The 24,074-nt window shown below is 46.8% G+C and overlaps 2 protein-coding genes across 3 annotated transcripts in view; both read right to left on the bottom strand.

Moving 5' to 3' along the window:
* The window catches only part of tmprss6 (transmembrane serine protease 6), a 261,509-nt gene that overhangs the window by 160,668 nt on the left and 76,767 nt on the right, over window positions 1-24,074 (bottom strand). The window lies entirely within an intron of this gene.
* Window positions 6,269-10,865, bottom strand: elfn2a (extracellular leucine-rich repeat and fibronectin type III domain containing 2a; the record flags this gene model as incomplete). Of its 2 annotated transcripts, XM_084005713.1 has the most annotated exons (5): window positions 6,269-7,129; window positions 7,193-7,829; window positions 8,365-9,359; window positions 9,745-9,894; window positions 10,752-10,865. In XM_084005713.1, 5 exons carry the CDS (start codon window positions 10,863-10,865, stop codon window positions 6,269-6,271), a joined length of 2,757 nt encoding a protein of 918 aa, XP_083861839.1. The 2 variants fall into 2 exon arrangements, with proteins under 2 accessions (XP_083861839.1, XP_083861838.1); XM_084005712.1 differs by having other exon boundaries at window positions 6,269-7,829.

Here is a 24,074-nt window from a genome sequence, read left to right as displayed (position 1 = left end):
GGGCGGTCTGTTTGTATGGCGAGGTGAATTGAACGTAACACTGCCGGGTGGTTGTTCCCGTATCTGTAAGGCTGAAGCCAAAAACATCTAGAAAAAAAACTAACCCTAAATATTTACATATTCACACAGTTGTATTAGTCACTTAAAAATTGTGCTCTCAGTTCATCTTTGTACGAGGATGCGACGCTACTACGGTTGTCGTGATTAAAAATATGTGATTTTAAAGTCGGACAGATCAGAAGAAGCCATGAGAACTTTGAATATGACACGATAAACAATTTTTCATTCATAACAGAAGAACATATCATGAGAAGTAAAAACAGTAACAGTAAAAACATAAAAACAGTCCAGCAAAAGCAATGCATTCATTATACAGAGAAATAAATAAATAACATAACAAAGAAAAGACACTTTAGGCTCTCAGACCTGTAAAGTTCTACAGATGTTTGGTTCCCATCCACCGCACACTAAACTCTCCTTTTGGCACTTTTTAAGACCATATGTGTCTGTAAACGTGGTTAGAAATATTCAGTCCATATGTTGTGTAGGAAGCTGTGTGTGTGTGTGTGTGTGTAATCAGTTATGCGTGGGAAAGTAAATGTTGTATGTGTTCTCACAATTCTTGTCCATATAGTGTAACTAATCTATTCAAACACGTACAGTATATTCATGATTCTCTACATTAGTGTGTCTGTGTGTGTGTGTCCTTGTCCGTGCGTGTGTGTGGTTGTGTGTGTTTGTCACAGTTGGCCTCCGGTAGAAACTCCTCCCACTTTTATCGTATGTTGGATTCACAAGGGGAACTCCCTCCATTGCCGGTCTTTGCCGATCGGGCCGACCGGCGAATCAACAACTCGACAGCAGACGGACGCCGTTATTGGTTAAACTCAGTCCTGCTTCCTCTGTGGAGCCGTAGAACCAGGTGGAACAGCCGGTGGACCGGTGGAACAGCCGGTGGACCGGTGGAACAGCCGGGCTGAGCTGCTCTCTTATTGGAGGGTAGGTTTGTCTCTGCCGAGGTATCTTAAATAAAAGTATTACACCGTTTTGTTTAATAGTAGATTCTCATTGATTAACTAAGACATTTGGTCTCTTATTACTTCATTGCTATAAATATCAGACCATTGCTGTGGTATTTATTTAGCGGGAGCAATAATACATTTTTTTGAGTAAAATGATTGGTTTCTTTAGTAAGTAACTATAAGTAATAAGTGGGATAATGTGCAGCAAGCAGATCGTTTTTTCAGGTCGTTATCCCTCACATAGAAAACAGAAATCATTTGTGATATAATGTCGAGTCTGAAACCAAATTAGAGGCAAAATATGTGCATTGTTCATGAGGTGATTAGTCCATGTGGCTAGTTAAGCTAACTGACTACAGGTCAAGCTCATGGGAGTAGCTGGTGTAGCCAGCGGGCCGAGAGCGATGCTCGTTTTTTCCAATCAGATTAGCAACTCGAGATGGCGAGACTGGAGTTGGACTGGTTTGAAACCAATAAAAAACACTGAAGATAATCTATTGTCACGACTAGATTATCTGAAGAGTTTTAAGCCCCGGCTAGCTCTGTTCATCCCTCCAGGAGAAAGCAGGACTGTTCCACCCTGCTGTCTTACTACAGCACAAAAACACCGACCTGCTGCTTCTCAACTGTATCTGATGTTAAAAAGGTATTATATTTCACATGTTTACAACGTAAATATATTATTATGTTCAGCAGAATGCAGAAAGGGGAGATAAATGCACCAGAGCGAAGCTGGAGAGTAAAAATCAGAGGGACATTTTGTTGGATTTCCTTCACCACATAATTCTGTCCCATTCTGCGGACCGATATAGAACTCCAAAGAAGAAGTGACTAATAAGTTAAGTTCACAGCCCAGCAGGGTTCCACATACCATTCAAGTATGAAGGGAGACTTAAGGGGGTAGAAAGAGGAATGCTTCTGGGTTAACTCTGGACTTGGTTTTAATGTTAACAGCATTAAAACCAAGTCCATGTTTCCACTGCAGACCTTCTTGTATGGATTCAACTGTTGAATTAATCAGGAGTGAAAGGGAATCGTTTCCAGGGAACCACTGCATCATGTACAGTTTCTCTGTTTGCATTGAGAGCAACTACGACTCCAAAGAGAGGCAATCGAGTAGGTTGTTGCATGATTTTACGTGACTATAAATTTGTGTTTTCCAATAAACCCCGTCTTCAAAAAATGTACAACGATGAAATGAGTACTCAAACGTTGTAGCAACGAGTCCCCGAGGCAGACAGCAATGTTGTCTAGAAGAGTGTAAAAGCCCCATGAATGAGCTCGAGGCGTAAATAAATGATCTACACTAGTTCTTGGATTAACAGAAAAGCTTGTTCACCAGAGCCGTTCTGCCCAAAGAACCCATTGATCACGAAGAACAGAATCTCGACGTTAACCCTCGAAATTTCTGTGCAGACTCTCAGTGACCCACGACTCGGCCCCAGTGAATGGATTCATTATTTTGACAAAATGCCTGATTACCAGTTCCAATGGAGTAAAGGGGTTTGACTCGACTCTTCAGAGACCGGCACGAGTTGTAGCGCTTCGATTGTTCCACGTTTTCTTCTGGAAGCCTGTCAGCGACTGCTTCACATTGATTCATCATAGTTGTTAATTGGTCAGACTGGAGAGAAGCCACACAGGCGGTCCCTATGGTACAGGATCCGTCAGTCTCATTTAGTGGACTCAGGCCCCTGAGGACTGGAGTCACAACCTCCCTGCCCCCAATTGGCTGTCGAGTCAAAAATAACTTCTGTGGATGAATACATATTGAAGGAATGATAGGAAACACATGAACATAGGAAGAGGAGCAAGGCTTGGCTGTATGTTGAGTTATAGTGGTGACTTAACGCGGGTTCAGGCGACACAATAGCAGCTGAGTCCAACCCGGTGGCGCCGTCGGCCCAGATCAGGTTCGATAACGAGTGTCGCAGATGACAAGCAATCATTTTAGACCATATTTTCACATTGTCCATGTCCGGACATCCATCACGGTAAAAGAAGACCAGGTCCGATGACTCCGGACACAAACCTCCTGCAGTCTGAACCAACTGGAGCAGATGGACTAAACTCTGTTTGGAGAACGGGTAAATTAAAGAGTAAGTGTATAGACTGTGCACAGAAATGAGTAATGATGTCTGGCAAACCACAATTGGAAACACTGTGCTTATGAATAACTGAGCTAATGTTATTCCCCACATCGAGGGAAAACCCTTGAGGGTATACGGAGAAAAAACCTCAGCTTTGCCCCCCCCCCCCATTCTTCCAAATGAAGCCATTATTTAAACACCTCTGCATAGCCCGCGGTACTAATCTAAATCTAATTGATCGGCGACTCCTTGGACCTAACACGAAGGGGAGCTGCCAGCGGGTTTTGAACAATAGGCCAAAATAGAAAACGGGGCTCTTTATAAAAAACTGAAAGCTGTCCAACGGAGCGCCCGAGGGAATTGGCTCTCTGTTTTTTATTTGGTCTCACTCCCCGAGATTAAGTTCTATTGATCTGATGGCAGAGTAATGACGCACTTTTGACATCCCATTGTGCACGCTGTGGCTCTATTGGATTGGCTGCTGCAGATAACATAGAGATGTCAGCGGGAAGGTCATTATTCATATGGAACACAATGGAACAGCGCGAGAGGAAACAGTGGCTAGATCACTGCAGCGTAATTAAATGGTTGGTTCTCCCAAATTACAAAACAGATTCTCCCATTAACCCCTGGCCGGATCGGATCCTTTACATTTGATTTGCTCAGGTTTTTAGATGCAAGCCTGAAATGTTTAAGGTGCTCACAGCACCGAAATATCAAATATTAGAAATTAGAAATCATAACAGATCTTTTTTCTTTGATCAGATTTAGCTGGAATTATTTTCTAGTAGAAATAGAATATAGAAATAGAAAGTGGAGTTGAGGTCAAAAGTCCAATAAGCGTGCTCTTTATTCACGTGAACATTATCGTCTTCGTATCTCGTGACCTTCTGAATGCAGGCCCGTCCTGTAGACAGAGATTTTTATATGTCAAAGAGTAAATGCCACCCTCCGCTTTCAGTTCCCCCATCAAACCCACACCTCAGACAGCGGGTGAATTCAAGCCCTGTCACAACGGTGATATGTGAGTGAACCCAGTGGAAAGTGGAACAGAGAATGCATGACTTCCAGGCCTGACGGAGCGCTGCTTCCTGACCAATCTGACTCAAAGGAGAACGCCCAGGAGGTTTAGATCACAGCTCATAACCTGCACGGTCACGGCGAGGCATAAATCTGACCTTTTTCAGACTATTTTACTCTCTGTCTGCAAACAGAACGAGGTGGAATGCGGTTTGGCATCGGATGAGGGAGGCGGGGACGGATAGGCAGACTAAGGCAGTCGTCATTAATTTCAATCAGGCCTCCAGTCTGGAGGAGTTAATGACATCAGCACACTCTTCTGACCTCAGACGATGCTCTGACATCAACCTCCACGCGTTACTCATTAGTTTACCCCATTAAGTTGGACAGCGGTGATGGGCAGGGGGCGAAATGTGGGGGGAAATGAATTAATCCGAAATTTTAAAACAGAATACACACCTTTTTCAATGGAGATATATTACATTATATAGCGAGAGGTCGGTTGTGAGGATAGGACTAGCAGCATGTTGATGCATATAGATAATTTATGATTTTAAGAAATAGAAGGAAGGTTCGTCATTCTAGCATTTGTATGGTATCATATCAAAGTCTAGTAATAAGTAATAATACCAAGCCTTGCTCCTGTTTGTTCCAACAGATTTCATTGTAACCCCCAAAGTCAAACCCAAATAAAAATGAACCCAATAAAACCTATTAACCATGTTAGAAAGGAATGGCAGATATAATAAATATAATAGAAATGTGAAACCATACCTCTGAAGGGCACTTTGGTCCACAGCAAGCTCCCGCCCAGAGCAATGCTGGCTCATTCATGGTGGAGAGTCATCCAGTCTGAGTTACCGCAGTTACCAGATACAAGGACCCTTTATTGTCTCCTTCACACTGAGATGCTCAAATTGAGATGCACCCAAACCTCGAACCTGCTCCCAGTCTGACTCCTAAATGCCATTACTGATTCTATAAAATACCAGCTGTCTTCCCAAACTGCACAACCCCCCGAAGTCATGTCTGCATGACCCGTACTATTTTAATGTAAACGTCCCACCTCATCTCTTCCCTTATCAAATGAAATATGCTACCCCTCTACATTCGAAATGGGCTGGGAGACAAACATGCCTGCAGTTCTTGAAGGGGCTGGCTGGGCCCAACACACACACACACAGTCACACACACACACACACAAACACACACACACACACTGTCCAACTGGACTCGTATCAATATGCAAAGCATCTCCACTACTTTACTACCACAAAGGGGACTGAGGATAATGGAGGACTCAGCCCGACCCTATTCTCCCTCCCACACACAATCACTCACACAAGCATGCTCAAACTATGTACATGCCCACACACCGCTGAACACGTGTAGCTCAGGGTGTTTCCAATCGATAAGAATGCTCAACACACAGCCTCCCCAGCCTATTCTTACACTGGCTAATTGCCAGGAAGAACAATTAGCCCGATAAGTATCACTTAATGTCCTCCTGCAAAGAGGGGGATTCAGGCTACTCTCAAACAAACACACCTAATTCCTCATCCTGCTTCCTCCCTCATTATCTCCCGAAACGAATGCTTCTATAAGAGAGCAGGTGTTGGCGGTGCAGTGGAATGATTGTTTTGTGAATGGCAGTTTGATGGGATTAGAAATGGGGGGGCTTAAGTCATGAATGGGGGCTGCTTCTGGTGAGATTGCCAAGCTACAGTGTACCAGTAATGAGGTAGAAGGCATTGCATGTTAGCACTTTTTCTTTGCTCATTAGTGGGGATCAGTGGATCCACAGAAGCCTGGGAGGACCAAAGTGCCCAGTGTGAGGTAGTCTGGTGAATAGCTTGTCAATTATCACTCAGTATTGTGGTGAAACCAGCCAACCTTGGAAACAACCTCTTAAAATGTCAATGGATTATCATAGAATTATTATTTTTAAAAAGCACCCAGAGAGAATACCTCTTTAACTCTGGATCCAGCAGGGGAACGAGCCAAGTCACTGGACACCTCAGAGGAAACATCTTCGTCATCCATCTTGCTACATTAACATCTATTTCCCTTCATAAATCTGCTGTTGGCATCTAACCTAGCGTTCTGCCTTACAGCATCCCAATAAGCTTCCTCAGCTCACAGCTTCTGCTGGGCAGAAACCCCCTTCCAGTAGTCCAAAATATCATGAAGGTCCTCGTCCTTGGCAAACTGCACCTTCTTGCGCAGGGCGTGGCCTGCCGCTATGTACGATGCTTCCTCTCTGGGGCTTTTCTTGTAAGGCCGGAATCGCTCCCAGATCCGCAGTGTGCTCTCAGATGAATACTCTGGACTGGAGGAGTAGCCAGAGTTGTAGTTGTGGTGGCGAGAAGGTGAGAGCTGGGAGTAGGTGGCTGTGGCATCCCTCTTGGTACGGCCCAGTGGCTTGAGGAATGAGGCCTTCTGGGCCGGTGAGGGTGACTCATTGCCGCCCTCATAGTAGAGTGTAGGAAAGGAGTGCCGGTGCTCTGAGCTGTGGTAGTCTGGCTGAACCTCCAGGTGGTGTTGCTGCTGTCCATGGCCAACCACGGCACCCCCACCTCCACTCCCGTTATTACAACCCATCCCACCCCCATTCACACTGACTCCACCACCATTTATGTTTCCCATCCCATTCCCATTGCAGCCCCCTACTCCACCACCACCACCTGCACTTCCACCGCCTCCGCCACAACCCACAGGGCTGCCTTTCTCTGTTGGGTACTTGGGAGGATCGCTACGCTGCTCAGGGATATCCACACTGAACACCCTGTTGGTCTTGACAGATCCTACAGCAGGGGCACCACAACGGTTCTTCACCACAGCAGTGTCAGCACTCAACTGCCTCTGAAGGGGCCGCACTGCATTGGCAGGAGGTGGGTCACGGTAAGGAGGGGAGAGGAACCCTCCACCGCTGATGCCTGGCCGTTCAGACAGGGGCATGACAAGGGGCACCGGGGCCATAGAAGGTGGATGAGGTGGCTGATGTAGCTGAGGATGTGGATGTGGCTGAGGATGAGGCTGGGGGTGAGATTTTGGATGCACCTTTGGAGAGGAGGCCATGATCTGATCTCCAGGTTGGCCTGGAGCGAGGGGCAGGAGGTTGCGAGGGAGCGACACGATACAAGCTGGTGGCTGGGAGGAGGATACGGAGTTGCCATTGTCAGCTGTGGTTACAACATTAGAAGAGGCATCCAGCTTCAGGGCATCGATGCAGTTGTTGATGATCTGGTTCACTTTGTCCACCTCCTTGGCGATGGTGGATATCTCTGACGCTGAGCCACGCCCGTCGTCATCCGAATCGTCCCCAGCCTCTGTCCCATTCTCAGCCCCACCTCGCATATCCACAACTATTTCCCCTCCTACTGCTGCTCCTCCTGCTCCCACCCCTCCCTCCCTTCCTTCCCCTGCCACGCCTGCCGTCCTCACATCCATGTAGTTTCCCTTGCCGCCCATTGCCTCAGAGAAGGCAGTGGCCATTTTTTCCACCTGTGGCAAAGTGGAGAGGCGGGAAGAACTGGTGTTGGTGGAGCCATGGAGCATGCCTGTGCTGGAAGTAGCAGACGGGGGCATCTTTCCGCCGGCTCCTCCTGAATGGTGGTGCTGGTGGTGAGCTTGCTCCTGGAGACGCTGCATGGCACCTGGGTCGTTGGCCACCGCCGCAGCCGCCTCCGGGCCATACCTGAAGAACGACAGATACACTTTAACCCAAATAATACATGCAGTTTCATTATCTGATCTCATATTTTTTACATCATTTGGCACATTATCCAGAAACAGCAAGTTCTGTTATACGTAATCCTTTTTAAAGAAGTTAATTAGATATAATATGTCCTCTCAGTGATGCCATGGGGTGACTGAAGCCTTGCTATTTTAATTAAAGCTCAAAGAAACAATGAAAAGTAGCAAGGCCCAAAGCCCCAATAAAGAATATGGTGGGGGGAAATTGTTTGTAGTTAGAATAAATGAGTATTTTCAGGAATTCAAATCAAAACAAAGCATTGCAGCTAAACAACTAATGAACTGATTCCCTTAGCATAAATTGTTCCAAAGAAATAATTTTACCCAACGGACACTCACAGTAGTTGTCATTTCTGTTATGGCTTTATATCTGAAACACAGTCATTGGCTCTTCAACAACTCATTGCCATGAACAAGGGTTATAATGTGGCCCTTAAGACTTCCATTAACAAACATAAAATAAATCTGTCTAGTACCTCATCTCCAAAATAGTTTTCTTCACGCTTATAGCTTTCTGCTTCTCGTCCTCAATGCGTCGCCTTCGTAGACAATAATAGACCAATCCAAGCACGATGACCATGCCAAAGAGACATCCCAAGATAGTCATGATGTAGTGGGTAGTCGTGGATGGATTGCTTTGCGGGTCCTCGGGCCCTGAAGCTCGCGTGGTGAACGACAGACAGGTGTGGTTGTAGCGCTGGGTTTTGCTTGCAGAAGCCACACAGTACGTGTAGTTGGTGTGCGGTTTCAGTTTGTCCAAAGTGAGGACCTCCTTTTTGTTTTTAAGGGGCTTGATGTCTACAACAAAAGTGTGGTTGTACTGCGAGAGGATGTACATCTTACTGTACGGCCGGGGGATCTGCACCATCAGAGAAGCGGTGTAGAGGGATACGGTTTGAAGCTTCATGGAAATCTGATGGTTATAGGTGGGGTCGGCAGTAGACGAGATGGTTGGTTGCTGGTACAGACCCGGGTCTGGGTTGTCCACACCCATGCCCGAGCCATCCTGATCCGGTATCTGGGAGGTCATCCCTGGAATGATGACGCCATCACGACACATGGACAACAGAGTGTAACGTGCGTTCCTTCCGTGTCCGGGCACCGGGCTCAGGAGTGGATAGCCGGTCATATCCAGAGGGGTTTCACACTGCAGGCGGTCGTAGGTGTGGGTGACGTTGTTGAACGCCTCCAGCCAAGTGAGGAAGCTGTAGAGGTCGCAGCCACAGTGGAACGGGTTTCCTGCCAGCTCACACACCAGCAACCGGTTGAGGACAGTGAAGGTAGCCGGGTCCAGACGGGCCAACTTATTGGACGATAAGTCCAGGCTGCTGAGGCTGGGGCACTCCCAGAAGGCATTGCTGGCAATGACCTCAATAATGTTGTGTTGCAAGAAGAGGCACTGCATCCGACCCAGCCCTCTCAACATGCCTTCTGTCAGGTTGGTCAGCTTGTTGTAGCCCAGCTGGAGAACCTGAGACCAAAAAATTGTTCATCATATGGTGGGTGTTTTTCTTTTTAAAAGGTTCACACAATTTAGTTTTATCAGGACAAGACATGTCATTATGTCACATTTCTATAACCACACAGCCACCTATGAACAGGTTACAATAATGTAAGCTTTTGTTGGAGGATTTCAGAATATATTAGTAGCTCAACTTGAAAGAAAACTGACAGAAACTGACATGCCAATCCATTATATCTCAATTAAAATAAATACAGCATGCCACAAAGGAATATATACACAGTGACCCTCATTTAGCATCCACTCCTAAATGGGATTGTATTTGTGTAAATGTATGAGCACTCTAAATCCCAGCTAAACAACACATGAAAAGGGAGTTTCTTTCTCTGCAGACCTGAAGGTTGGCCTGTCCGGCGAAGGCTCCGTCCTCGATGTAGCTGATCTCGTTCTTAGTGAGATTGAGGTCAGTGAGGTTGGTGAAGCGGTACATGGAGGTGAAGAGCACAGCCTTGAGTTTGTTCTCATTCAGCCTCAGGTCATGAACCTGCAGGAGACAGGAGAGCGGAGGAAGTTAAGGTGTTGCAACGTCTGGCAGACGAGAACATAAACTCTAAAAATGAGCTGCCAAGAGATGCATACTGCACCTCCAAAACAGACAAGCTTGCTTTTAATGAGTAATTCCCCCAATTATACATCTGGCTAGAATTTGTTAATTAATCACAGCCTGTTTGCAAGCAGCTTGGCATCCCACCTGAGATGTGGAGCGGTGGTAAATGTTGATGTTAGGGACGGGCATGTGGTTGCTTGTTTATATCAAAGCACCCAGTGGGAATGATTTTTCAGTTTTAATCAGTTATGTAGCAAATTGCAGATGAGAATTGACTTGGCAACGCCTAAAAAAATATCACGAGCACCAAACACGCAGTTTGTCTGAGCACAGATATGAGGTATTGAGCTCACAGTTCTAAGTTTATTTCAGTGTCATAATTGACGCCTTTCTGGGGTTCTTCGTGGTTGCTGTGTCCAAACACAGGACTTTCACCCAGGAGACATGCTGTCAGTGTCACATTCAAACCAATTAGTTTTGCTGCCAAAACCTAAACACGTATTTTTGAAGTGCTTTTTCTTCAATGTGTCCCCAAGAGGTCTACGATAGTCACTCATATGAGTCCCGAGACCAGACCAGACTATGTGGAGAAACCAGAGACTGTCTGTGGTCCCCCAGAGGTCTACGATAGTCACTCTTATGAGTCCAGAGACCAGACCAGACTATGTGGAGAAACCAGAGACTGTCTGTGGTCCCCCAGAGGTCTAGATAGTCACTCATATGAGTCCAGACCAGACTATGTGGAGAAACCAGAGACTGTCTGTGGTCCCCCAGGAAGATAAGTTCATACTGACCGTGCTGTTGATGTGCTGGGGAATGGTCTCGTACGGAGGCTGGTTCTGGCTGCAGATAGCCAGCCAGACGTAGCCTTTATCCCCTTCTATCAGCCAGCAGTCACCTTCCACCATGCTGGGCAGGTGGAGCAGCAGCAGCGGGAGGAACAGGGAGGACAAGCGGAGGCTGCTGGCCATGGTCTTGATCAGGATGGTTCAAGATCGCCTCAGCAGAAAGCAGGAAAAGAAAGGGAGGCGGCGGGTTTCAAAGCGGGGGGGGGGGGGGGGGAGGGGAGGAGGGGGGAAGCAGGGCGAACGAGGCGTAGAGAGAAAAGGTGAACAGAAGGGCGTCGTCACGGCGATTAGAGTTGAGCTTCCAGCATGGCAGCGAGTCCGGTCCCCATTCTTAGGTGTCCCACGTCAACGGGTTCTGGAGACTGTGGCCCCAGCAGTCATGGTCCCCGGACCCCCAAAACCGGCTTCACAACCCCGACGAGGAAACAAGCACCCTGTCAGAGAGACAATATTAACATTAATAGTCTTTATAGCATAAGATGTTTGAATTGGCTTTTACTTAGTTCACGTTAGATTTGTACTTTTTCTCTGAACTCATGGAACTTACTGGTTGTGTTAATTTAACTTGATAAGCAGGAACCTGTTGAATCTTCATGGCCCTTTGATCTGTTAGGTTTGCTATAATAGATACACGCCTCAACACCCATACATGTTTCATATTACATTTCTATAAGTTCACGTCAGAGATCACTGACCAGTAAGACTCTGTTGCGTGAAAGTCCGACCTCTGTACGGGGCAGTCCCAGCCCAAGAAGATGTGACCAGCACCCGTAAATCGTGCTCACTCTGACTGAGATCCTGTGGAGCTCATTCATTCCGAGCCCAGCGCTGCCATACTTGTAACCTGACTAAATACCATATCTGTGAACTGAAGAGTTCTCCGATTTGTCCTTGGGCTTCTAACAAAAGAACCGGGGGTTAATAAAGAGTATGCAGAGAATTGTAATAAAGTTCACAAATCCCCAGATGGCCTTGAATTAATTGAGTTAAGGTGTCATTTCTAAAATAAGAAGGCCAATGAATATGACAGTCGAACGCTTCTAGGCACCACAGTCATAAATCCATAACTGCCACGATGACTTCATTAAGTCCTAATAAAGCCCAGAGAAAGGTATCTGGATTTGTTTATGGTCTGGGATTATTCATGAGCGTAGCGGCCTCGTTAGCATGTATGCACCAATAAACAGAGATGGTGAAAGCAACGCCGCTTTCCTTCAGTTCTATTATTTGTACTGCAAGGTCCATAATTACACAATAAAATGTACCAGCTGCCGTTATATAGGAGTAAAACAGGAGATGGGTGGAACACGGTTTAGATTTGCCTGTTTAACAGGATCTAGCTGACATTTAGCCATTTACATTTATCAGGGGATTAACTGTGGATTAGGTTCTAATCCAGCATAACATATTATGTATTTCATCAACTGAGCATCGACTTGAACAAACTAAGGAACTCTTGTTTGAATGGCTTTCAAGTTTACTAACATCATACTTTTTTACTTTTAAATTAAATTAAAAGTAATCGTACTATAGTAAACCTTCTATGAATATATTAAAGGAAAAATACTTTAAGTGTTAGTTTGGTGTAATTAATTAAGTGTACTTACGTCAGCTTTGTTGTTTCTTAAATAGAAGCTCAACATTATTATTGTAAAAGTGTGCTGGAAGCAAACTTTAGAAAATGTTATTAATTAATTGGAAAATAATCCAGAAATATAATTAAGCATCCTATTACTAAAAGTTTAATATATTAATGGTATAATGTAGCACATAAAAGTTTAAAACAGCAAAAATACACAAAATAAATTGTTCCTAAAATAGCAACGTCGACTCCGGCGGTTCTGTTGTAAAGATATAAAACCCCTAAAAAGCCCTGTGGAAGAACAGCCGACACCCTTTCTCTCTTCACCTTGATAATTATGGAAGTCATTCATGAATCATGTGTTATGTTTTCAGCTTTGAAGCAGGTCTGGAAAAGAGGAGTGTGAACGTGATGAAAAGAATTATTGATCACACAAAGATGTGGACGCCGATCAAACCGGAGCTCGCTTCCACCTAGGCTTTCATCCCGTCTCCCCTCAAGCTTTGAAGACGAGGCTGGTGAAGATACGGTCCTCCTTACATCCTGGTCCTCACCGAGGAAGAGGACTACATCCTGGTCCTCACCGGGGAAGAGGACTACATCCTGGTCCTCACCGAGGAAGAGGACTACATCCTGGTCCTCCCCAGGGAAGAGGACTACATCCTGGTCCTCACAGAGGAAGAGGACTACATCCTGGTCCTCACCGAGGAAGAGGACTACATCCTGGTCCTCCCCAGGGAAGAGGACTACATCCTGGTCCTCACCGAGGAAGAGGACTACATCCTGGTCCTCCCCAGGGAAGAGGACTACATCCTGGTTCCCTGTCAGCAGCTCGTACTTACAGCACAGCTGATACGACACTGCTGCCTCCAGACAGGAGACCAGTCAGCCAAGGCTCCTTGTGGTTTTTATTAATAATGCTGTGATGACCAGGACCTCACGACTCCGATCTATTTGACCATGGAGGTCATTCTCTCTCTCTCTCTCTGACAAATGTTCAAGGAAAAGTAATCACAAAACGGTATATCACAGAAAACAGCTGTGGAACATTTATTCAGGCGTTCTCCTCCACACCCTCCCTCCCTTGGGTCTCAGGAAATGAGCTTGTTGATCATTTCAATGTGAAACTTACAAATATTATTGATGCCATTGCGCCCACAAAGATGAAATCTGAACGCAGGTGGCAGAAAACAAATCTCCAGGTTCACTATGATATCTATAAAAAAGAATCTACAACTTGGAACTGAGAAATGCAAGGCAGTCCTTATTCTCTGAAATCATTGCCAAAAACGATAATAACGCACGGACCTTGTTAGCTACTGTCAAAAGGCTAACAACCCCTCCTGAGTCAGTAGCGCCTGAACTGCTTTCCACCAGGGAATTTGCCTCCTTCTTCACAGAAAAAAATCAGTAAATTAGGCAAGCAGTCAGCGCCTCCACATCAGGTGGAGGACATGTGTTGTCCATGTTTCCACTCAAGGTCACTTCAGAAACCATGGCACAATTTCATATGATTAACCATAAAACCTTGGAGGACATCATACAACATCTGAAATCGTCCTCCTGCTGCCTTGATATTCTGCCAACAGGCCTTTTCAAAAATGCATCAAACTGCATGACCCCAGATCTTTTACAGATTGTAAACATGTCTCTTCTGTCAGGTGTCTTCCCACAGGCCTTGAAAACTGCTGTTATCAAGCCTCTCTTAAAAAAGAACAATTTAGACACTTCAATCACTAATGAACAATTATAGACCAATATCAAACCTCCCATTTCTGACTTCACGACTTCATGGTAACAAACAACTGTTTGGATGTCTTCCAGTCAGGATTTAGACCACACCACGGCACCGAGACAGCTCTTGTCAAGGTCTACAATGACATCCACTTAAACACGGATAATGGTAGAATTTCAGTCTTGGTATTACTTGATCTCAGTGCTGCATTCGACACAGTTGATCACAACATACTCCTAGACCGTCTGGAAAACTGGGTGGGACTCTCTGACAGTATTAAAATGGTTTGAAGGACAGGGACTACTTTGTGTCTATAGATAATTATACATCTGAGCGGGAAAATATTACATGTGGAGTTCCCCAAGGCTCCATTCTGGGGCCTCTTCTGTTCAATATCTACATGCTTCCACTGGCTTAGATCATGGAAAACAAAACAATATTTGACCCTAACTATGCAGACGATACACAGTTTAATGATTGGAAGGAGCAGAATTTTCTCCAAAGATAAAACTGAAACCATTGTCAAAAGTTAGCACCCAGCTTCAAGCGGTAATGGTAAAAACCACAAACAAAGCCAGAAACTTAGGTGTAGTCATGGACTCAGACCTGAACTTCAACAGCCACATTAAATCAGTTACAAAGTCAGCCGACTATCACCTAAAGAATATATCAAGGATTAGAGGACTTATGTCTCAGCAGGAGTTGGACGAACTTGTCCATGCTTTTATCTTCAGCAGGCTTGACTACTGAACGGTGTCTTCACCGGTCTCCCTAAAAAGTCACCAGACAGAACGTTGCTGCTCGAGTCCTTGCTTGTTTTAATGGTTTTTAATAATTATTTGTATGTGTCTCTTTCCAATGTTTCTAATGTTTAATGTAAAGCACTTTGAATTGCCCCGTTGTTGAGAGGTGCTATACAGATAAACTTGCCTGGCCTCTCTGTCTCTCTGTATTCCTTTCATTCTCACCTCTTCTGTCCCTTCCCTGTTTTAATCTGCCTATCTCTGCTGCTGTTCAGCCAGAAACACACATGAATATCACCAAACAACACCTCCTCACGTCTCCTCCTCCTCACGTCTCCTCCTCACGTCTCCTCCTCGCGGCTTCATCACATTGATTTGTGTTTATTTATCGTCCCTGATCACTCGGCTTTAATTAAAGCTTCCCGTCTGACAAACAACACCGACGAACTAAACAGGACGTTTCCAAAGAGAGAGAGAGACGGGTCAGTTGAGTCGGATTAAACAGAGAGGTGAGGACAGTTTGATCTCTGATTATCTGGTTCTCTGATTATCTGGAACTCTGATTATCTGGTTTATCTGATTCTCTGGTTCTCTGGCTCTGTTTATCTGGTTCTCTGATTCTCTGGTTTATCTGATTCTCTGGTTCTCTGATTCTCTGGTTTATCTGATTATCTGGTTCTTTGGTTCTGTGTTTATCTGGTTCTCTGATTCTCTGGTTTATCTGATTATCTGGTTCTCTGATTTATCTGATTCTCTGGTTCTCTGATTATCTGGTTCTCTGGTTTATCTGATTCTCTGGTTCTCTGATTCTCTGGTTTATCTGATTATCTGGTTCTTTGGTTCTGTGTTTATCTGGTTCTCTGATTCTCTGGTTTATCTGATTCTCTGATTTATCTGATTATCTGGTTCTTTGGTTCTGTGTTTATCTGGTTCTCTGATTCTCTGGTTTATCTGATTCTCTGGTTCTTTGGTTCTGTGTTTATCTGGTTGTCTGATTCTCTGGTTTATCTGATTCTCTGATTCTCTGATTTATCTGATTCTCTGGTTCTCTGATTATCTGGTTCTCTGATTATCTGGTTCTCTGGTTTATCTGATTCTCTGGTTCTCTGATTCTCTGGTTTATCTGATTATCTGGTTCTTTGGTTCTGTGTTTATCTGGTTCTCTGATTCTCTGGTTTATCTGATTCTCTGATTTATCTGATTATCTGGTTCTTTGGTTCTGTGTTTATATGGTTCTCTGATTCTCTGGTTTATCTGATTCTCTGATTTATCTGATTCTCTGATTATCTGGTTCTCTGGTTTCTCTGATTCTCTGGTTTATCTGATTATCCGATTCTCTGGCTCTGGTTCTCTGGTTTATCTGATTCTCTGGCTCTGTTTCTTTGATTATCTGGTTCTGTGTTTCTCTGATTCTCTGGTTCTGTGTTTCTCTGATTCTCTGGTTTATCTGGTTCTCCGGTTCTGTGTTTCTCTGGTTCTCTGGTTCTCTGATTCTCTGATTATCTGGTTCTCTGGTTTATCTGATTCTCTGATTTATCTGATTCTCTGGTTCTCTGATTCTCTGGTTTATCTGATTATCTGGTTCTTTGGTTCTGTGTTTATCTGGTTCTCTGATTCTCTGGTTTATCTGATTTATCTGATTATCTGGTTCTTTGGTTCTGTGTTTATATGGTTCTCTGATTCTCTGGTTTATCTGATTCTCTGGTTTATCTGATTCTCTGATTTATCTGATTCTCTGATTATCTGGTTCTCTGGTTTCTCTGATTCTCTGGTTTATCTGATTATCCGATTCTCTGGCTCTGGTTCTCTGGTTTATCTGATTCTCTGGCTCTGTTTCTCTGATTATCTGGTTCTGTGTTTCTCTGATTCTCTGGTTCTGTGTTTCTCTGATTCTCTGGTTTATCTGGTTCTCTGGTTCTGTGTTTCTCTGGTTCTCTGGTTCTCTGATTCTCTGATTATCTGGTTCTCTGGTTTATCTGATTCTCTGATTGATCTGATTCTCTGATTATCTGGTTCTGTGTTTCTCTGATTCTCTGGTTCTGTGTTTCTCTGATTCTCTGGTTTATCTGGTTCTGTGTTTCTCTGGTTCTCTGCTGCACACTGAGCTTCAAGTAAATGTAACATGTGTTGCTGTCTAGCAGACGAAGTCCCCGAGGAGGAGCAGCAGGATTTCAGCTGCTGAGTGCTTTTACTCGCCGTGTTGTGTGAAGGCTGGGTTGAGGTCAGATACACTGGTAGAGGAGTGGTGCATCATGGGAAGGTTTTAGGTTCAGCTGCACCGACAACATCGTCCCCGCTAAAGACGATGCCAACAAACAGGAACAGGAAACAACGTTCCTCTAAATTCTTGGAAATTTCATTGGAAATAAATGGAGGCCTTCATTCTAATCTCAGAGATGACAAAAATCTGAATACAAATGATGAGTGTGGCAGTGAATGCATTACATCCAAATGTACCCAGTTATCAGACCATAACTGCTTCCTGTGCTTTGGTTAGGGTTGGACCATCGGGATAGGGTTGGACCCTCGGGTTAGGGTTGGACCCTCCGGTTAGGGTTGGACCATCGGGTTAGGGTTGGACCCTCCGGTTAGGGTTGGTCCCTCCGGTTAGGGTTGGACCATCGGGTTAGGGTTGGACCCTCCGGTTAGGGTTGGACCATCGGGTTTGTGTTGGACCCTCCGGTTAGGGTTGGACCCTCCGGTTAAGGTTGGACCATCGGGTTAGGGTTGGACCCTCCGGTTAGGGTTGGACCATCGGGTTAGGGTTGGACCTTCCGGTTAGGGTTGGACCCTCCGGTTAGGGTTGGACCATCGGGTTAGGGTTGGACCCTCCGGTTAGGGTTGGACCATCGGGTTTGTGTTGGACCCTCCGGTTAGGGTTGGACCCTCCGGTTAAGGTTGGACCATCGGGTTAGGGTTGGACCCTCCGGTTAGGGTTGGACCATCGGGTTAGGGTTGGACCTTCCGGTTAGGGTTGGACCCTCCGGTTAGGGTTGGACCATCGGGTTAGGGTTGGACCCTCCGGTTAGGGTTGGACCATCGGGTTAGGGTTGGACCCTCCGGTTAGGGTTGGACCATCGGGTTAGGGTTGGACCCTCCGGTTAGGGTTTGGCCCTTCTGCATGTCCACATACACATCTGCTATTCCTCTGTGTCTTAATTATTTGAACCCCCCATGAAGAAACTCTCCCCTCCAGCAGGTGTGTTGAGAGAGAGAGAGAGAGAGAGAGAGAGAGAGAGAGAGAGAGAGAGAGTTGCTACTGTACTATTTTTCTCCCCCACAGTTTAAGCAGAAGGAGTGATGGTTGCACATATGCTCACATTCACACATGGAAGCTCTCCAGAGGAAGATTCATCCTCCTCATCGTACATGGAGCTGGTTGCCTGGCAGCACAAATCGCTCATTTACAGTCGAGTAGAAGGAGAAGCTGCAGTTTGCTGTTGCTGAACACCGAAATTCAAATGTCCTGATTTTCCATTGTTTTCAATCAGACTAATGTATTTGACGTGGAAGCTCTGCAGTTTGTAAGCTCCAAAACAAACCACAGATCCTAACTTAGCTCGGTCTGGGAAAACGCGTCACTTCACGACACTTTGGGACTCGCCGTGTCCAACACCGGTCTGGTAGTTAAATTTACAATATTAATTATGAATATTAAAACATCAACTGTAATCTGTCAGAGAATATGTTTCCCTTGTATATATATTACATATGAGTTTAGCAGGAACATGATTTAGAAACGTAATTTTGTAAGAAACGGAACTGCAAATCAGTCCAGAGGCCACTCCCACCTCCCTACCATAACATCGTTGATACACTTTGGGCCGGCTCAGGCTTGCCTCGAGCCGGCCCCTAGTCAGGTTGCTACAGGTCTAGACTGCCGGGGGAGACTGAGCTCTCCTCCCCTCCTCTCCCTCGGTGTCGTCCATGTTGTATTACAGCACAAGTCTTTCTCTAAATACAGTGGATGGTAAAGAACCGTATTCTGACAGTTGCATAGAAGCATCAACCGGCAACAGCATAATCACTTTGACAAGCGAGCAGCTGGCGGCCTCGAGCCGAGCGTTCCTGTCAGCACACATCAGGTGGTCCAAGATGGAGGACTCAACGTGATGGTCCGTCCCGCAGTCCTGATAAGAATGGGAGGCATCCAATCAGAGCTGCAGCTTCAACTCCTTCACAGAAAGCAGTGGCTCAGATACTCAGAGACACGGCGGAGGTGAGGTGGAGATCCTCCGTCACCATGATGACATTTAAAGAGACGGAGATGTTTTGTCTCGTCCTCCTAAACGTCAAACTCATCGTTCCTCACGAAAGTCCTTTGTCTGTGTGACGGATCCACCAGCCGGTCTAAGAAGCCTCTCAAACACTTTGTGGTCCACCTCAGGTCTTAACAGAACTACAACCGGAGCTGCGTAACCTTAGTAACCACGTCAGCTAGATTAAAGGTCTCGGCTGCTCTTAACAGCTTTCGCTCTTGAACGCATCTTCTTAACTACATTAGAGTCAAGTGAATTTATTTTGACTCAAAAAACGAGTCAGTGAATTTCCTCGGTTGAGTAATGAATCTAATAAAAGGACGAGAGCAAAGTGATGAGAAGAGAATGACAGAGCGACATTAAAGCTGTCTAAACATCAAAGCAGGACTGAGCTGCTGCTTTATTGGTATTTTCATTTCCGATGATGTGCAGCTTCAGTATGACGAGGGGGAGAGAGGGAGGGGAGATGGGTGGGGAAGAGAGGGAGGGGAGATAGGTGAGGAAGAGAGGGAGGGGAGATGGGTGAGGAAGAGAGGGAGGTGAGATAGGTGAGGAAGAGAGGGAGGGGAGATGGGTGAGGAAGAGAGGGAGGGGAGATGGGTGAGGAAGAGAGGGAGGGGAGATAGGTGAGGAAGAGAGGGAGGGGAGATGGGTGAGGAAGAGAGGGAGGGGAGATGGGTGAGGAAGAGAGGAAGGGGAGATGGGTGAGGAAGAGAGGAAGAGAGGGAGGTGAGATGGGTGAGGAAGAGAGGGAGGGGAGATGGGTGAGGAAGAGAGGGAGGGGAGATGGGTGAGGAAGAGAGGGAGGTGAGATGGGTGAGGAAGAGAGGGAGGTGAGATAGGTGAGGAAGAGAGGAAGAGAGGGAGATGGGTGAGGAAGAGAGGGAGGGGAGATGGGTGAGGAAGAGAGGAAGAGAGAGATGGGTGAGGAAGAGAGGAAGAGAGGGAGGTGAGATGGGTGAGGAAGAGAGGGAGGGGAGATGGGTGAGGAAGAGAGGGAGGGGAGATGGGTGAGGAAGAGAGGGAGGTGAGATGGGTGAGGAAGAGAGGGAGGTGAGATAGGTGAGGAAGAGAGGAAGAGAGGGAGATGGGTGAGGAAGAGAGGGAGGGGAGATGGGTGAGGAAGAGAGGAAGAGAGAGATGGGTGAGGAAGAGAGGGAGGGGAGATGGGTGAGGAAGAGAGGGAGGGGAGATGGGTGAGGAAGAGAGGGAGGTGAGGTAGGTGAGGAAGAGAGGAAGAGAGGGAGGTGGGTGAGGAAGAGAGGGAGGGGAGATGGGTGAGGAAGAGAGGAAGAGAGAGAGATGGGTGAGGAAGAGAGGGAGGGGAGATGGGTGAGGAAGAGAGGGAGGGGAGATGGGTGAGGAAGAGAGGAAGGGGAGATGGGTGAGGAAGAGAGGAAGAGAGGGAGGTGAGATGGGTGAGGAAGAGAGGGAGGGGAGATGGGTGAGGAAGAGAGGGAGGGGAGATGGGTGAGGAAGAGAGGGAGGTGAGGTAGGTGAGGAAGAGAGGAAGAGAGGGAGGTGGGTGAGGAAGAGAGGGAGGGGAGATGGGTGAGGAAGAGAGGAAGAGAGAGAGATGGGTGAGGAAGAGAGGGAGGGGAGATGGGTGAGGAAGAGAGGGAGGGGAGATGGGTGAGGAAGAGAGGAAGGGGAGATGGGTGAGGAAGAGAGGAAGAGAGGGAGGTGAGATGGGTGAGGAAGAGAGGGAGGGGAGATGGGTGAGGAAGAGAGGGAGGGGAGATGGGTGAGGAAGAGAGGGAGGGGAGATGGGTGAGGAAGAGGGGGAGATGGGATGGGTGAGGAAGAGAGGGAGGTGGGATGGGTGAGGAAGAGAGGGAGGTGAGATGGGTGAGGAAGAGAGGGAGGGGAGATGGGTGAGGAAGAGAGGGAGGGGAGATGGGTGAGGAAGAGAGGAAGAGAGGGAGGTGAGATGGGTGAGGAAGAGAGGAAGAGAGGGAGGGGAGATGGGTGAGGAAGAGAGGAAGAGAGAGAGATGGGTGAGGAAGAGAGGGAGGGGAGATGGGTGAGGAAGAGATGGAGGGGAGATGGGTGAGGAAGAGAGGAAGGGGAGATGGGTGAGGAAGAGAGGAAGAGAGGAAGAGAGGGAGGTGAGATGGGTGAGGAAGAGAGGGAGGGGAGATGGGTGAGGAAGAGAGGGAGGGGAGATGGGTGAGGAAGAGAGGGAGATGAGATGGGTGAGGAAGAGAGGGAGGTGAGATGGGTGAGGAAGAGAGGGAGATGGGATGGGTGAGGAAGAGAGGGAGGTGGGATGGGTGAGGAAGAGAGGGAGGTGAGATGGGTGAGGAAGAGAGGGAGGGGAGATGGGTGAGGAAGAGAGGGAGGGGAGATGGGTGAGGAAGAGAGGAAGAGAGGGAGATGGGATGGGTGAGGAAGAGAGGGAGATGGGATGGGAGAGGAAGAGAGGGAGGTGAGATGGGTGAAGAAGAGAGGAAGAGAGGGAGATAGGTGAGGAAGAGAGGGAGATGGGATGGGAGAGGAAGAGAGGAAGAGAGGGAGATAGGTGAGGAAGAGAGGGAGATGGGATGGGAGAGGAAGAGAGGAAGAGAGGGAGATGGGATGGGAGAGGAAGAGAGGAAGAGAGGGAGATAGGTGAGGAAGAGAGGGAGATGGGATGGGAGAGGAAGAGAGGAAGAGAGGGAGATGGGAGAGGAAGAGAGGGAGATGGGATGGGAGAGGAAGAGAGGGAGGGGAGATGGGTGAGGAAGAGAGGGAGATGGGAGAGGAAGAGAGGGAGATGGGATGGGAGAGGAAGAGAGGGAGGGGAGATGGGAGAGGAAGAGAGGGAGATGGGATGGGTGAGGAAGAGAGGGAGATGGGATGGGAGAGGAAGAGAGGGAGATGGGATGGGTGAGGAAGAGAGGGAGATGGGATGGGAGAGGAAGAGAGGGAGATGGGATGGGAGAGGAAGAGAGGGAGGGGAGATGGGTGAGGAAGAGAGGGAGGGGAGATGGGTGAGGAAGAGAGGAAGAGAGGGAGATAGGTGAGGAAGAGAGGGAGATGGGATGGGAGAGGAAGAGAGGGAGATGGGATGGGAGAGGAAGAGAGGGAGGTGAGATAGGTGAGGAAGAGAGGGAGATGGGATGGGTGAGGAAGAGAGGGAGGTGAGATAGGTGAGGAAGAGAGGGAGATGGGATGGGTGAGGAAGAGAGGGAGGTGAGATAGGTGAGGAAGAGAGGGAGGTGAGCTGAGGAACCCGACACCACCTCTGCTGAAACTGAACCAGTAAGAAGACCAGCACCTACCGTCGGACCACTTCCTCATTTTCCATTTTGTTTTATACGATAGTTTATCTTCTTACAGGAGAAACGTCGTCGTTTGTTTCTTCCAAGAACAGGAAGTGTAAAAGAAATATTATGTTAGTGTAAATATTCAACATGCATCATTTAGGATTAAGAGGCAGCCCAACAGTGTATGGAGCATCAGAAATATTACAATGAAAGTGACTAATGTCTGGTTTGTCATGTTTGTGTTGTTTGGGTTTGAAGCAGCAAAGAGTCAGACGGCGTGTTTACACAGAGATCCTGCCATAATCACGTCAAGAAGAATCCTCCATACTTCTTTAATACTTCACACTAGTATTGTGAAGTATCAAATAAGCGTTGGATATACGATTAGCTCTTGGTACTTTTTACAGTAACGACGGTAAAAAAAGGACAGAGGAGATCTAGAATCTCTGTCAGACCTGCAGGACTTGGTTTGGGGATTTTCTTCTTGCATTTATTCACTAACACACCTGTCTCTCCGTTTCTAGATGTCTCAGATTTGAAGCCCCCCTCTTGTGATTCAGGGTGCCAATTATAATAATTCATTTTCATTTTCCCTCCTACAGGATGCATGAGAGCTCATCTTTGTTTGGCTGCAGGGAGTGGAGGCGTGTTGCAGGACCAGAAAGGATACGAGTGGCCGGAAGGTTCAATGAATAATGTGATCGTGGAGGAGTCTGATTTACTGATCCGTCACCTGAAGGTTGGAGGACGCGGCGGGTCCGTGGAACGGGGACTGATGTGCATACAAAGCCCAGTTAAGGGCCCTTGCAGCACTTAAGTGGAGGCCCCCCATGTGATTATGAGACATAAGTCACGTCTGACCGGCGGCGCTGATGGCTGACAGGAAGAGAACCATCCTGCTCGGCTGTTTTACCGATTGCAAACCCTTTTTAAAAAAATGACTTAAGGTGCAAATGGAGCAGCTTTGAACGGAAGTTATTTTAATTGGGAAAGTGTCTCTGGCAGAGAGAGAGACAGACAGGCAGACAGGCGGAGCATCTTCAGGTTTCAGACAGACGCGTTTAAAAGCAGCAGAAAGTGACTTTGAGGTTTGGAAGCCAAAGTGATGAAAGCTGCCGGGACACGGACGAGAGACGAGGTTTGTTTGAACGTCGTAAATGAAAGCGATGGAACAAAAGACGTGGAAACAGGAAGAAGACGTTTGCATACAATCTAATATGAAAAATAATCATTTAACCAGAGCATCGTGTGATGGAATCAACCAGCTGCAAATCAAACCTCATTCCTTCATGTTCAAACATGATTCTGATGTTGGCATCTTTGTAGCATTTACACCATGCTAACATGCTCACAATGCTACCATGCTAATGTGCAGCAGAGGTTGATGGGAAAGTCACTAGCGACCTCTGATTGGTCACTGAAGTGTTGCTGAACTTAAGAACATGAACCCGGTATGGGAGGAGGTTCTGCTGGTTCTGGTTCTGGTGGTTCTGATGGTTCATGTTCGGTCGCCTCAGGTCTTCATCTTGGCTCCTCCCCCTTTTCTCTCTAGTTCTCTGCAGCTCTAGTTCTCTACCTCTACAGTTTCCATAATCACCTCTCTGTCATCGCCTCACAATCCACGACTCCTCTTCCTCCTCTCTTCTTCTTCTTTGATTCCCTTCAAACCTCCTAAAAAAGAACCTGTCCTCTCCTCCGTCTT

This window comes from Eutrigla gurnardus, assembly GCF_963514095.1.
Source record: "Eutrigla gurnardus genome assembly, chromosome: 3".
Classification (NCBI taxonomy): Eukaryota; Metazoa; Chordata; class Actinopteri; order Perciformes; family Triglidae; genus Eutrigla; species Eutrigla gurnardus.
Note: the sequence above shows the minus strand (reverse complement) of the source record. Positions and strands in the feature narration are given on the sequence as shown.